The following is a 14,729-nucleotide window of genomic DNA, read 5'->3' on the forward strand; positions in this document are numbered from 1 at the left end:
TGAGTGGGTGAGTGGGTGAGTGAGTGGGTGAGTGACTGACTGACTGACTTTTGGCGTGGGTACTTCACATCCAGAGTGGGTCACCCCATCATTGGCAAACATTGGCTCTGACTGGGTCTAAGAAGCAAGGGGAAACTTAGGGAATGAGCAAAAAGGCTGATCTTCCCTCTTTCCAAGAAAAATCCAGTGCAATACCAGGCTGAATTTCTTGGCCAAGGACTGTGCCCACCGCCCTGGCCTTCCCCTCCTGCCCTCATCCTCAACTGACCTGTGCTTCCCTCCTGGCAGCTATCACCCATAAAATACTGACCGTGCCACATGCTGTGACACCTGAGACCACAGAGAAGACCACGGCCACCACCTCCATCAGCAGCACCTCCAAGACCTCTGTCTCCACAGGGGCCAGCCCACCAAGCAGCACAGCATCTCTGGAAACATCTCCCCATCCCAGCTCTCTGCCTGTCCCCAGCAGCCCCCTCAGCACCCGGCTGCCATCCACTGCCACCACTTCCACAGTCTCCTCCACAGCAGCTCCAAGCAGCAGCCCCACGCCTACACCTACAACCCTGAGGCCCAAGCCCTCCTCCCCAGCAACGAGTGCTCCAAAGGAATCTCCTGTAACAGAGTCCTCTGCACCCACCACAGCCAAAACCAGCACACTGCCATCTCCTGCTTCTTCTCCTTCCTCAACTGTGTCCTCAACATGGCTCAGCTCCTCACAGCCTGGTAATACTTCCTCTAGGTGCCCTCCTCTGCCTAGCTCTCCCTCCCTCCCTCCTGTCATCATTCCATCGAAGAACCATACAATACTTGTGGACTTTTGGCTGCTTACTTAGCCATTCTCACTGCCTTCGGCCAGTCTGGTTCCCAGTGCAGTCCTGAGCCTATGCACTGGCTCTGCTTGGGATGGAGCTTATTATTTTTCCCAGCAGTTTTCTGTGTGCTGTGTTTTAGATGTGAGTCCCAGCCAGTGTCAATGGCACAGAAGTGCTTTGGTGATTATTCCAGAGTGCCAGCATAGCATCCTCTGTTTGTCCTTCTGCCAGCCAGGAAGCAGGCATAGCGTGACCACGAGGCCCATCAGGGAAACAGCCAGCACAGCTGACCCAAAGCCTGTAGCCAAGGAGACACTGCTTACCACAGAACATTATGCTGAGCTACACAGTGTGGGTGGGCTGGGTCAGAGAGTTATTCCCAAGCAGCCATTGTTTGGAGACTGGCTGGGCATTGGCCCCTGCTGGGAAGCAGTAAGTCACGAGTGGGTCAAGTTTTTCCTTTAGTTTCTTTATTTCTGAAAATTCCTTCCATCCTGACACGTGTGGGTGTTCTTGCTTTTTCCAATTCTCTCCCCATGCTTAAGAAGAGTGGGTGAGTGAGTGAGTGAGTGAGTGAGTGAGTGAGTGAGTGAGTGAGTGNGAGTGCTCCAAAGGAATCTCCTGTAACAGAGTCCTCTGCACCCACCACAGCCAAAACCAGCACGCTGCCATCTCCTGCTTCTCCTTCCTCAACTGTGTCCTCAACATGGCTCAGCTCCTCACAGCCCGGTAAGGCTCCCTCCTATCCATTCTGCCACTTTCTCCTGTTCTCGCTTTTCCCATCTTTATTTGTAGCAGACCAGCTTGATTGTACTGTTGTTTTAGTTTTTGCTCTCCCTTGCCATTTCTTTTTGTATTTGCACAGTGCTGTGGCCATTCCTTGGTACGACCCTTGGAAAAAGGGGTCTCCCACTTATCCTGGCCTGCCCTTCTGTCCTTACACACTGCCTGTTCCTTGAAAGGACATGCACATCCTGAAAATGCCATGTTCCAGGAAGAGGCAGAGAGATCTTGCCCCTAGGAAGGCAACCTCTCTGTTTCCTGCCTTTTTGGAGGGGAAGTTAGGCAGAGGCTTTAGAACAGGACCCACAGTCCTGGTTGTCCCCATTTCTTGGGAATGCAGAGTTCTGTACAGGGATTTTGGTTTTGCTTATGCCCCCAGTATGGGACTTCTCCCAGCCTCCTTTGCTTTTCCCTCCTGCCCTCTTCCTCAGCTGATCTGTGCTTTCCTCCTGGCAGCCTTCTCCCATGAACAGTCAACTGTGCCACACGTTGAGCCACCTGTGACCACAGAGAAGACCACGGCCACCACCTCCATCAGCAGCACCTCCAAGACCTCTGTCTCCACAGGGGCCAGCCCACCAAACAGCACAGCATCTCTGGAAACATCTCCCCATCCCAGCTCTCTGCCTGTCCCCAGCAGCCCCCTCRGCACCCGGCTGCCATCCACTGCSACATCTCCATTCTCTTCCACTTTGGTCCCAACAGTCAGCACAATGTCTGTTCCTACACTCGTCACTACTTCCACATTTACTTCTGCTGAGAGCACTACACATTCTTTCCTACAAAACACCACATCATCTCCCTATGGCAAAACATCTTCTTTACCTGTCCCTACCAGTATCTCTGCCCAGTCCAGTCCAGCATTGATCCCAACTGCTTTATTCACAACCATTTCCTCTCCTCCCCATGTTATCACTATGGCTTCTACAGAGTCAGCTGAAACGAGTTCCCTGCAAACAACAACACTCACCACTGCCCACACCACATCATCTCCTCCTCTCACCTCTGGACTTTCAACATCCCTGTCCTCAATTGCACCATCAACAGTGCCACTCGGTAATGTATCTCCACATCATTTCCTATATCATGGTTTTGCTTTTAACACCTTTTATTTTCATGTGTAAGAATTTTTTCTTTGCATATCCTTTGGCTATGTTACTGTTTGGACCCATTTGCTCCATCTTTTCTTTTTGCCTTTCTACAGTTATTGTTTGTAAAGCAGTTGTCTGACATCTTAGATTTCATACCTCCAGGTTCCCTGCTATTCAGTATTTTAAGCATTAAGAAGTGTGAACTATAGTCTGACAGGATGCACTTCAGGAGAGCCACAGACCCTTTATTCTGTAATCTTAAAAAGCAGTGTAAGAAACCTCTTATTGGGACAGGCTATTCCTTCATTACCCTGCAGCCTTCCTGTTAGCTCTCATATGCTCAGTACACTTGAACATTTTTGGTCTCTCTTCTGCAGGATACTGTTTTACAGAGATGTTTTTTGGCTCCTGTGCATAATTAATCACCTAACATATTTTGGCTGAAGCAATACCCCATTCTATAATCTCCACACCATCTCATGTAAAGGAATGCACACAAAGCAACACCTGTCTACTGGTTTTAAATGGAACTGTTGCACTTGAGGATCTACATTACAGGATACAGTCACCTGTAGCTGAGCCTTTCATCTACATTTTCACTGTTAACCTTGTGAGCAGGTCCAGCTTGGCCAGGTCAGGCAGCTCGGCCACCAGGCATGGCAGAATTATCTCCCTGCAAAGCAAACAACTGAATGCAAAGTCTCTGGCCTTTGTCCTGCTGTCACACAGGTGCTGCACTACTAAAGAGGCTGGTATCACTTTTAGTAGGAAGGAACATTAAATTGACTCCAGGAGCATAGGGAAAAATGACAGTTTGACCCAAGGAGGCAGGATTCTTTCTATTGACACACTTCCTTTGACACTGTCTCCCTTCATCCTCATAATTTTCACCTCACAGAATGGGGATCCAAGTAGGAACTCTCACAAGCAGAAGGATTTTCCCCAACATAGTTATGTTTTGAGGGCCTACTTTGGATTTTGTTCCCATCCTTTTCCYAAGAGAAGTGCTTCAGGACATTACCTTCACAACCACAGCAGTACCGGGTTTGTTCCATGGAGTTAAAGGCAATCATTTTTGTCAGAACTTCAGAAAGCTGTGGGCAAGTTCTTCTTTCTCTGCACTTCCCAGCCCTGAACTAAGTAAATCTGATCCTTTTTTGCCTGGCACAATATTAACAATATATTTATGCTCAGGAAAAAGAAGTTAAATACTAAAGCATAGCTCCTAGTGCTGTGTTCACAAGACACAGATACAACATCTTAGTCTACTGCCCAATTAATAGTTGTCTTATTTTCCAGTAAGGCAATTCCAAAGTCATAATACAGCATTAACTGAGCCTCCCCTGCAATAATATTCAATAATCTACAATCTTCATTTCAGCAGGGAACCTGACTGTGCTTAAAAGATTATTGTGCAGGATCAGGTGTGAGCAGGGCATGTATTGCCTTCATAGTTTTTAATGTATTTTTTCTTCTTAATATAAACTTCAAACACTATCTTTCAACTCCTTGGAAAACTTGTGTTTTCAGTCAGCTTTCTACTTCCTAAAGTGCTTAGTGTGGTGCTTAAGGCAGGAGAAAATGGAATCCTGAAACATATAATCATTACCTGACATGTAACATTACACATTCTCCCTAGTAAGGCAAGTTGAAAACCTCTGGCTGCCTATAAATAAATACATCCTTAAAATGAGTAAATTAAGCAATTTTCAAACAAGTCTATGAACCAGAAATAATTATACCAGAATAAGCCAACCGACTGTTCCTCTTTGCATCTTTGTGTCCTCATTAGATGATTAATTTTTCCGTGTTGCATTGAATGTGCACTATATTCTTAACAGGATTTTTTTGCTCATTTGTCATTCCAGCAACTTCAATTTTCTTAAAAAAGAACTTCGTTCTTTTCTTTTGTTGCCCTCCAGGGTAAGCCTCTCCTGCAACTTCAGTGTTCAGTTTAAAACTTTGTCTTGCTGTGTTACTCACTTGTGAGTTGTTAATAATCTTATGCAGTAAGAATGGTTTTCCATGAAACCAAATATGGAGGTTTTTGGCATCTAACAAAGGTCATTGAAGAAGACCATGATGAATTATAGCAAATTTTTTTTCTTTTTACATTTGACAGAGCATTGTAGAGAAGTTGAATATGAAGAAGAAATAACTTACAAAGGCTGTTCCACAAATGTCACTTTGAGCCGATGTGAAGGGTCATGTCCATCTTCAACAAAGTAAGGATAACTGAGACTAGAGTACTAAGGCTATTTTTCTTATTTGGTCATCTGTAAGTAGGGATATTTATGAACTACTTCTTTATAATTCAGGGAGGAAAATGTGGTTAGAATCCACCCAGCAATATAGAATGTTGCTGTATAAACCATCTAATAGAAACAATAAGGTCATTTATTACACAGGGATTTACATCTAATCAAGGAAGGTCATCTCACTTCCTTAAGTTTTTGTTGTTTTGTTTTTTTAAAAAAGCCAGACATCAATTCTGCACATTTGGAGGGCTTTTTTTTTTTTTTGTTTTGATGGTTGGGGTTTTGGTTTTGTTTGTTTGCTTTTTAAAGATTTAGACTACAAATATCCGTTTTCAAATAGCTAAGACAGTAAAATAAAAAATTTCATGTAAGGTAAGTAATGTCACTTCAGCTGTCTCGTAACATTCTCCTAATAGTGTAATTCAGGTATATATATAATTACAAGGGTGCTGTCTGAATCTGTGCAGTTCTGCTGCCCATTAGAAGAATTTGACAAGAAATCAAGGCTTCAGTATAAATGCAGCAGTATTTAAGTGCTCAGTTATTGGGTGTGAAAAAAAGTTACATTCCAAACAATCCAATCCAATCCAATATTCAAGAATGGAAAGCAATGAAAGATTTGCTTTTGCAGGAACTGGTTTAAATGAATCCTTAAGCTAAAAGCTGTCCCTTTCAAAGGCCATTCAGGTGTCCCCCAGCATTTTGAAAACTGTTAAGCCTGGAAAAAGAATATTGGAGTTAAGGTTAGTCACACTCACTAAGAAAGTTGTGGTTAAAACCCAGTTTTAACTGAAACAAAGAAAACTTTTCTCCTCTTCAGAAGACATTTTTTAAAATACATTTTCCCTTAGCTTTCCTGTTCCCATGCCTTAGTTTTGGCTTGTATCCTATACAGTTTCCACTGAAGAAGAGCAAGGCAGAACCAAGTCCAGCATGAGGCTGAGCATGGTCAGGAATCAACAGCCTAAGAACTGCAGTATTATAAGGACAGACTCAAATCCTTACCTGCCTACTCAAGCTCTSACTTCACCTACCTGTGCTCTGTTACTGTGAATTCAGCAATTATGTGCAAGTCCTCTACCTTGTTAGCTGACCTCCCAGCCCGGAACTGATACCATGCAGCCACCACTTTAGATTCCAGCACTAACTGTTCAAAGGGGCTTTCCTTTCTCCATGTGCTGCAAAAGGAACACATACAATTTAGCATCTACAGAAGAGTCCTTTTGAAAACTCTAAGTAGCCCAAATTTAGTTTTAACAAATTTAAACCATAGTTACTTTACAAATACTCAGAAGGGCAAAGAGAGAACAGGGAAATCAAATTCTATTACTTTTCCAGTGAGGTCTGAGGCCTAACAGATGATGTCATAACATTGGAAAGGACCCACAGGGATCATCAAGTCCATCCTGTTCTAAAAAGGAAGGCAGCAGCTCAGTACATCTGAGTTTCTGCATCGTAAGAACTTTAAAATAGAGCCAGTTCCTGCACTGTTTGTAGTCCTGTAGTTGACAGAACATTTAACTGAGGGCTGTGCTCTTTCCTCTAAACCTCCCACCATAGGGGGAAAAAAGTTCATCTTGAAAAGCTGTGAACCCAAAATGCTGTAAACAAATGCCAACTCCGTCTCTTCCCACACAGGCTGGATGTTGAGAACATAACGGTCACCACAGCATGCGGCTGCTGTAGGCCACTTGAACTTCTTAAGAAGGAACTCCAACTACCATGCCAAGACCCAGACAACCCTGGAAAAAGGCTCACTACAGAAATCATTGCATTTAGTGGCTGTGTTTGTAACTTTGACAGTTGCACACACTAGCCAGACCTGATGGCCTCAGATAKAATTTTTTGCTGTTAAACAGTGATCACACGTTAATCCTTCCCCAGTGAGTGCTCTTTGCTGGGTTCTCTTGTACTGATTAGACAGGACTGCCTTGCAGTCAGGCTGCCTGAGCAGCTGCCTGGACTATCAGTGGAGTTACCAGACAAATTATTCCTGATCAGAAGCAGGGTGGGGTGCAGAGGAAGGAAAGCATGGGCACAGGGTAGGATCTGGAGGGAAGACCATGTCAGAGACTGTCTGATGTTGCTCAGGGGGGTTTATTTCACCAGAGGCTTAAAACCTGGCCCATGCACTGTGCAGTAACAGAAATTCAATGTTCAAATAAAACAGAGGGAATTGAATTTGCTAACTTCTCTTGTTATTTGATCAATTATTTTAACTGAAAGGTCTATTAGGTTTACTACAGCCAAGTTTGAACCTGTGGAAGAGCCTACTATTTCAGTGGGAGAAGGGAACTAACCTGCTCCCTTTCCTTTCAAAGGGAGCACTTGTGTTCACCATCCATAGACTGGTCTGGAAGGCAAGGCACTACATGAACCAAAAGTGAATTGTGAGGTTTCCAGAGGCACCCTTAGTGAGGTGGGACACTTCTAGAAACATAACCAGCACACACATATAGCGGTTTTGGGATAAATCAGGAAGTTGCATTTCCCCAAGAAATCAAAGCCCACATGCATTTAACAGGACACAAGTGGTTCACTCACAAGCCATTTCTACTTGCTGCCACTCTAGATCATTATTTTGTTTGCAAGTCATTTAAGAAAAAGCTGTATGACTGCACAAAAGCTCAGAGTGCTCTTTCTCCCCTTTTCGCAAGTGTAACAGAAGAATCTGAAGCATACATTGAAAACTTAAATGAAGTTACTTAGCAGTTTATACACTCTTTTACCGTGACACTAACCTCACCTGCAGCACAGGTGTGTGCTGCTTAGCCTCAACCATACTCCACTGTTACAGCCCTTTACTACAGCAGGTACTGCGCTCATACACTCTAGCGAGAAAGATTTTACACCTGGGAATTTTTTAAAACAGAATATTTGTAACTTATGACCAAACAAGAACAAAATCAAACTCACTCAATGGGGGAGCAGAGATTTGTAGATCAGGTAAGACTCCAGTGAACAGAACCCACCAGTACTTCTCATTAAAGAATCACAGCAATTGTATTCCACAACAACCATTCCATGAGAATATTTTTTACACCTTCATGCCCCCAGACAAAAAAAGGACAGTTTGATCACTGTTCTAATCATTTATTTATCTTAATACGTTCTTCTGATGAATATAGTCTAATATATAGTCTTCTATATGAAAATTCTCCACTTAATTTGACAGAACTTTGTTTTATACAAATAAGACAATCACCATAAATGTTACATACTGGAGTGTAGGTCAAGAATGAACATATGCTACCTGTTTTGCTATTCAGTTATTTTCACATGTCAATGCCTGAAAATACTGCACTTAAAAACAATAACACTGTTTACTGCAGAAATTACTTTGTCTGCTTGACAGGATACATCACTGGTAAGTTAACCATCATTCACAAAAAAAAAAATCAAGTATTTGTCTTTAATTTGTTCACTTTTCTGCTCATGGCTTCATTGAGCTGACATTTAATACAAAGAGTGAACAGTCATAAGTTTAACACAGTCACCACTGAAAAGACACTTTCCCTTACCCCCATCTTTCCCACATTTTAATGCACATTTTAGCACAGCTTGAACCAAAGCAAAGTGAAATAAAGTAGTGCAGTGTCTCAAGGTGTCCTTTAATGAGAGCACGTTTTCCAGGGGGACAGATATACAACAGGATTTGGAAAATACAAAAGAGAAGCTCCTCCTCTCTTTGCTAAGACTCCCTTTAGTTCAGCACATCAGATGTTTAACACAGCAGCCAGCCAAGAGCATGGTTAACATAATAGGACTAACAATGAGAGACAGAGCATCGAGAGGCCAAAACAAAAGGTATTCCATCAGTATTTGCCAACTGCCCAACATGACWCTTGAGCAGTTCCTGCAAAGATTTTCAATGACAATATTTATAATTAAAGAGTCTTAAGTACGAAGAATTTGAAAGGCCTTAAAGGGGCCATTTGTTTAAGAGAACTTTTGCAGAAAGACCAGGCCTTCAGCTCAATTTTCAGCCTTAATATCCATAGTTACCAGCCATTTCTGGAAAAAACAAAACAACCCCCAAAAATCCAAGGATCACAGCCAAACCTTTATTCCTCATTTTTCACTTTCACTCAAGTACTATCAGAAGCCTTCAGCCAAACCAAGTTATAATCTCCCAGTTCCATCACTTAAAGCACTGAAGACAAAAACCAAGGCACACTCAATCCTGGAGAATCCTGTCCCCTGCTGAGCACTGGGAAGCATGACAACAGCCTCATTTAAATGTATTTTCAGGGTCACCACCATGACTCAACACCTTCATTTCCTGGGCACACTTGTCTGTATGGGTTACGACACATCAGTCCCAGGCTTCCCTTCAATGACCTTGAGGAAATCCTGACCTGAGGTTCACTTTTCCTGTCAGCAGGAGCTGATTTTGTTCACCATGATCTGTACTCTTGCTGACCATCAGCCCAGGGTTTCCAACTGGGCCACCTCACCTGCTTTGGTTGAGCAGCCTCTGTTGCAGCTCAAGGCTTGAGGAGAGAGAGCCAAATTTCTGTCCACTGACTTCTGCAGAGGAGCTGCAAGGAGTTTGCTGATGTGAAACAAGGTCCAAAATTTTGGCTGTAAAAATCACTGGAAAAGCTGAACATTTTTGGGTCTTCTACTTTCAGTTTCAATAGAAGTTTTCTACACCAAGGTGGACATTTTTACCACTGACAGGAAGGAAACTGCTTAGATATCAGTTATTCAACCTCTTGAATTTGAACCTTATCATACGCTGGGGAAAAATATTGATTAAAATTACATTTTCACTTAAGCTGCATGCCTTACAGCCCTTCCAGGGCCCATTTCTTCCCACTCCTTTTATACAATAGTACACTCTGCAGTTAATTGTATCACACCATTAGGACTATTACTTGTGAAGTCTGATGGCAAACAGAAAAAACACAGAACAGAATATTTAACTTCACTGAGTAACAACGAACAAGTATATACTCATTCACACCCTACCAGAGAAGTTCACCTCATTAATGGAGATAAGCAGAAGGATTAAGAATAGCTTTTGTGTTCAATCCAAAGATCAGAAAACATTAAGATGTAAAATATTACAAGATTGATACTTTTAAGACTCTGGTCCTGTGGAATTTTTCAAATACAAAGATTGGCGACACAACATGAATGTTCACTTTAATCAGATTCAAACACATCTTCAAATCTGTCCTCCCATCCAGGAGACAACTTGTGGCAATGTTCAACTTTACAAAGTTTTGACTCTACATTAACATTGGAATTAACCTTCCTGAGCAGCAGTACATTGGTTTCATTGGTTTCTTTCAGCTCAGAACAGAGGAATCATCTCTCAAAGGTACTGAAGCAGAAGGTTTTTGAGCTATTTCCAGCTGGAATCCTTGATTGCCACAACTAAAACAATTTCCCTTAACAAGTTTAAAAGCCGGACCTCTGCAAAAAAAAGGAGCAAAAGACAGCCCTCCCACCCTTTGTGTAACACACTAAAAGCCATTTTTAATGGAAAAAGTCACTTCCCTGTACTGTACATTTTATAGTCTTAATTTCGAACAAGGGTCAAGTCCTATTAAGGCAGGGAGCTGGTATTGGTTAACATTGCAGTACTCAGACAGTGATGTACAAGACATTTATTTGCAGTATGATGACAGTGATATAAGTGGAAAAACCAAAACTGACATGGTTAATATTAAAACTGTTCTGACAGCAATTCACATAATCTCTGAGATACAGCTTCTTTACTTGTTCGTAGTGTGAGCCTATACATCTGGAAAAAAACATAAAATATTACTTTTTAAACACAGTTTGGCATTAAATGAATGCACAGTCAATAGTGAAAACTAACAGTTACCTCCTACTTGCTTTGCAAGCTTTGGTAGGGAAAAGACCTCAAATTAAAACATTCAAAAGCAGCCAGCCACCAAGTAATACAGCTTTTTCAAACCACTGGCTGAACCAACCCTATCTTCAAACCCTTGCTGCGAATTACCATTATTCAAAGTATTTTTTGGCTTTTTAGTCCAGAATTTTTGCTGAAGAGAAGCAAATGCTGTGGAGAATTTTAAAGACCCTGTACAACCACTTCTCCAGGAAACGGAAGATGTAACACCCAAACCTTATTTTTAATCCTTAATTAACTTTGATAACATCTCTATTAAAAAAGCTTTAGTAAAAATATTCTTAACATTGCACTCATTTGCTTATGCTTTCTTTTTGAGCAAATTGCTCTTTTACTCATTTAAAATGGCAAAAGGAAGCAGAGTTAATCTGGTTCAAAGCGTACAAGGCAGTCTGGAATATTACAATGTTCTCTTCAAAGAGTAAAGAGAATTGCCCTCAAGAAGCAGCTCCTATCCAACTGGGCTAGGACCAGCTGCTGCAATTAATTTCTTATTTGAGTTTGCAGTCATAAACATCTATTGCAGTAGTGATTTTTAAATATCTCAAGGAGTTTCAGGTACACACAGATATTCAGTTCAAATGAGAACTAAGCTGGAGATAGTTACACAGATACCTGTGCCTGGAGGTTGGGCTCAAGGCGCAGCAAGCATCCAATCTGAGTAGTCTTTGTGTGTATGATACCAGCACCAACAAAGTTAGCAGGATTGGGATCTACCTCCTCAAGTAGGGCTGATCCAAAGCCAATTATCTATGAAAGAAAGCCAGAGATTTAGATGTGGGGGGAGGAGGACACAAATACCAAGTATACCCAGACAGTACCAAACAGCAAAACAAGGAGGAAACAGATTTTTAAGTGTTCAAGACAAATTCATTCTGACAAATTTTTGAAGGGTCTCCCTGATAATGACCCTGTAAATAAGGTTCTTCTCAAAAGCAAATGAGAAGCAAGGTAAGATTTAACATCAGTCTCCCCTGGTTTTGATACAGCCATTCCTGTCTCACACAGTCGCTTCTGTTTTGCCTGAGGCAGCAAGTTCTTCAAAAAGTAACTTTCCTTTTCTAACTAGTACCTGGAGTATAAATTAAGGCTTGAAATATCTTCTAATTCAGTTTTATGCAGTGGACTTGTGCTTTCTTAAAAAGCTTCAAGTCTCCAGCTGCTACTGCTGCTAATTCAATCCACAGCTAGAAACTGTCCACTCAACTCAGTACTGCCAGAGATCTATCACACAACATGGATTCACACTTTGCTGGATGATCCAACAGCCATATAAACAAAAATGTGCCAAGTTTGCTTATACTACATGGTAATTTTGGCTGGGAGAGAGCTAATTTTCTTCTTAGTAGATGCTATGGGGCTGTATTTTGGATTTCTGCTGAAAACGTGTTGGTAACATCGGGATGTTTTATTTATCACTGAGCAGGGATCCCACAGAGCCAAGGTCTTTTCTGCCCCTCACCCCACGAGCAAGGAAGCTGGGGGTGCAAAAGGAGTTGGGACAGGACACAGCAAATGGCTGTGTGGTGCTTAGTTGCTAGCTGGGTTTAATATATGATCTGCCACTACCCTGTACAGTATGAATTAAAAATGCCACACTACCACTCACCTTTGCTTTCGTGATCTCTGCATCCATTGGGTGCTTTGCTTTAAAGATATTCTGTACTTCTTGTTTTGGACTGCAAGACAAGGCAAGATAAACAAGTGTATTATGAACAGCATTTCCAATAATTAATTCTACTGGGAGAGCTCATGGTTTACAGGATTGAGTATGTGATGAGGCACTGCACCAGCTACATTTACAATATACCTTTCCTTGCCCACCACAAGAGCTCAAAGCCCAAGTACAAAGTCTTACTTGCTCAGCTGCTTCCAACGCTGAAAAAAGTCTTGAGAAGACATCTCTGTTGGCTGGAAAAATTTATTCAGTGTGATAGGTAATTTTACTGAAAGATTTTGAAATGTTCCGCCGTACCTGCAGAAGGAATATACAGAACACAGGGCATGTGGCACCCTCAGCAGTGTCTCAGCATAAATCAACCAAGCAACTGAGGAACTGTTTATGATTAAAATCCATCAGCTTCAGATGTCATTTCTAAAATACAGTTTCAATACACTGTTAAATAAATTTATTTTCTCTGCTTAGATGACACATGAATTGGCAGAACTTCTAAACAGGTTGTCTCAGTTTTAGCATAGGTTTATCCTCTAGATAGCACCTAAAGGGGCAAAAATATACCCCTGTGAAAACATACCAATAAAAACTAGTTTAGCCTAGAATAACAGCATGTGCCCAGCAACAAGGATTTTGTAAAGCTGAGCTGATGTWGAGTGGACAGAACAAGATTCTATATTTGGTTGCATACACTTTCAGGCCAAGTTATTTGCAGAAATGTTCTTGGTTTCCAGAAGGGAGAAGTTACTGCGTATATTCCTGTCAAGATTTCTTAAGCAAACAGGAAGACTGTTGTTTTGCACAGATAGCAGGAAGAGAAGTCATGGAGACATTTAAACAGTAGCTGCTTCTTGATTGTTTGGGTTGGTAGAGTTTTTTTAAATCACATTGTTCCAAGTGGATTCTCCCTTGCAGCTTAAAGCTTAGTTAGATCAATTATTCAAATCGTCTACCCAAGAGAGCTTTGTGTATCCCTATTCTATATTTCAGGACCCTGCCAAATTTAACATCTTTCATCTAATTAATCCCTAACATTTGAATCCTCTGTTTTACCTGAACTGAATGTTCAGGACTGGAGCTTCCATGAAGTCTGACACACATTCGATGTTCACAACCTGCTGAACCTGTGCACCTCCATCCACTGTGGGATCAACAGGTTTTGTCTGGAGATTGAGGCGTAAAAAAGTAGTTAAGGAAATGGGTCAATGAAGTGATAACTTAAAAAAAAAACGAATCTTCCAATAAGCTCTATGAGGAATTAGCATCACGTTTGGACTCATTCGGTGTACTACTGAACATTTAAAGCCAAATTTTTGTACAATGGAAGAGTATATGGGGGTTTATCTTTTTAATTGGTTGCTGTTTTTTGGGTTTTCTTCATACTGACACATTCACAAGCAGTAACTCCGAAAATCCTCAGTTACTTGGACATTCTTAAGGAAAGGTGCCCTTATAAAGGTGTGAAAGCACAGAGACTTCCCAGTAAAAAAACACAGGACTGTTTTGAACATTACAGAGAAGACTTGAGTCAAACAAGCCTAATAACTTAGTCTCTCAGAAATCCTAAATTTCCAATACCCAGCATTATGGACCAGCCATGAATTAAGAGCTTACTTTAAAGTACCATCATCTTGGCATACGCTCTATCTCCAGGTCAAGTTTGAACTTATCTGCTAATGCAGTACCTGAAGGACACATCTCTACCTCTGCTTACTTCATGTCACTGGAGAAAGTGACAGTTTCATTACATATTTATTCAGCTTAATTTCTCCTTATTTTAGGAGTAAAATTTGTGTTTATAAACAGAGCTTTAAGGAAAGAATCTTCCATCCCAACTTAAGACTTCTTTCTAAAAGAACTTTAGAGAGCTATCAGCAAGTTTTCTCATTTCTTCATGTTGAAGGACACCGTGCCTTGATCCAAAGGATTTATTATTATTTTGTGCAAGATAAACCACAAAAACCTAGTAAGAACGGACACATGCTACTATATTTAAGGATATTTGACTGAAGGTCATCTGAGCAGATTACTGTTGGAGTAAAATTCAAGAACTGCGTTGATGTCTTATTACCATAGAATATGAACATACGTCCTGGAAAGAGAAGAATGAGACATCAGAATTTTTAGGTACATGTAATTATACTGAACTACTCATGCTTCAATTCCCTAATATATGGTCTTTCCACCTTTCTTTAAAATCACTTTTAAGAACAAAACATA

General features: G+C 41.4%; 1 protein-coding gene across 1 annotated transcript in view; it reads right to left on the minus strand.

The window, feature by feature from the left end:
- Nucleotides 1-8,537: 8,537 nt before the first annotated feature.
- AP2A2 (adaptor related protein complex 2 subunit alpha 2) overlaps nucleotides 8,538-14,729 on the minus strand; it is a 31,268-nt gene continuing 25,076 nt past the window's right edge. The window contains exons 17-22 of the mRNA XM_057371511.1: nucleotides 14,512-14,601; nucleotides 13,563-13,686; nucleotides 12,693-12,809; nucleotides 12,444-12,513; nucleotides 11,450-11,584; nucleotides 8,538-10,702 (exon numbers count right to left, since the gene is read on the minus strand). Coding sequence (XP_057227494.1) covers nucleotides 10,625-10,702; nucleotides 11,450-11,584; nucleotides 12,444-12,513; nucleotides 12,693-12,809; nucleotides 13,563-13,686; nucleotides 14,512-14,601 — 614 coding nt within the window. The 3' untranslated portion in view covers nucleotides 8,538-10,624. The remainder of the gene's footprint in view (nucleotides 10,703-11,449; nucleotides 11,585-12,443; nucleotides 12,514-12,692; nucleotides 12,810-13,562; nucleotides 13,687-14,511; nucleotides 14,602-14,729) is intronic.

Source organism: Malurus melanocephalus, unplaced genomic scaffold (assembly GCF_030028575.1).
Source record: "Malurus melanocephalus ecotype Western Australia unplaced genomic scaffold, MMel_1.1 scaffold_147, whole genome shotgun sequence".
Lineage (NCBI taxonomy): Eukaryota > Metazoa > Chordata > Aves > Passeriformes > Maluridae > Malurus > Malurus melanocephalus.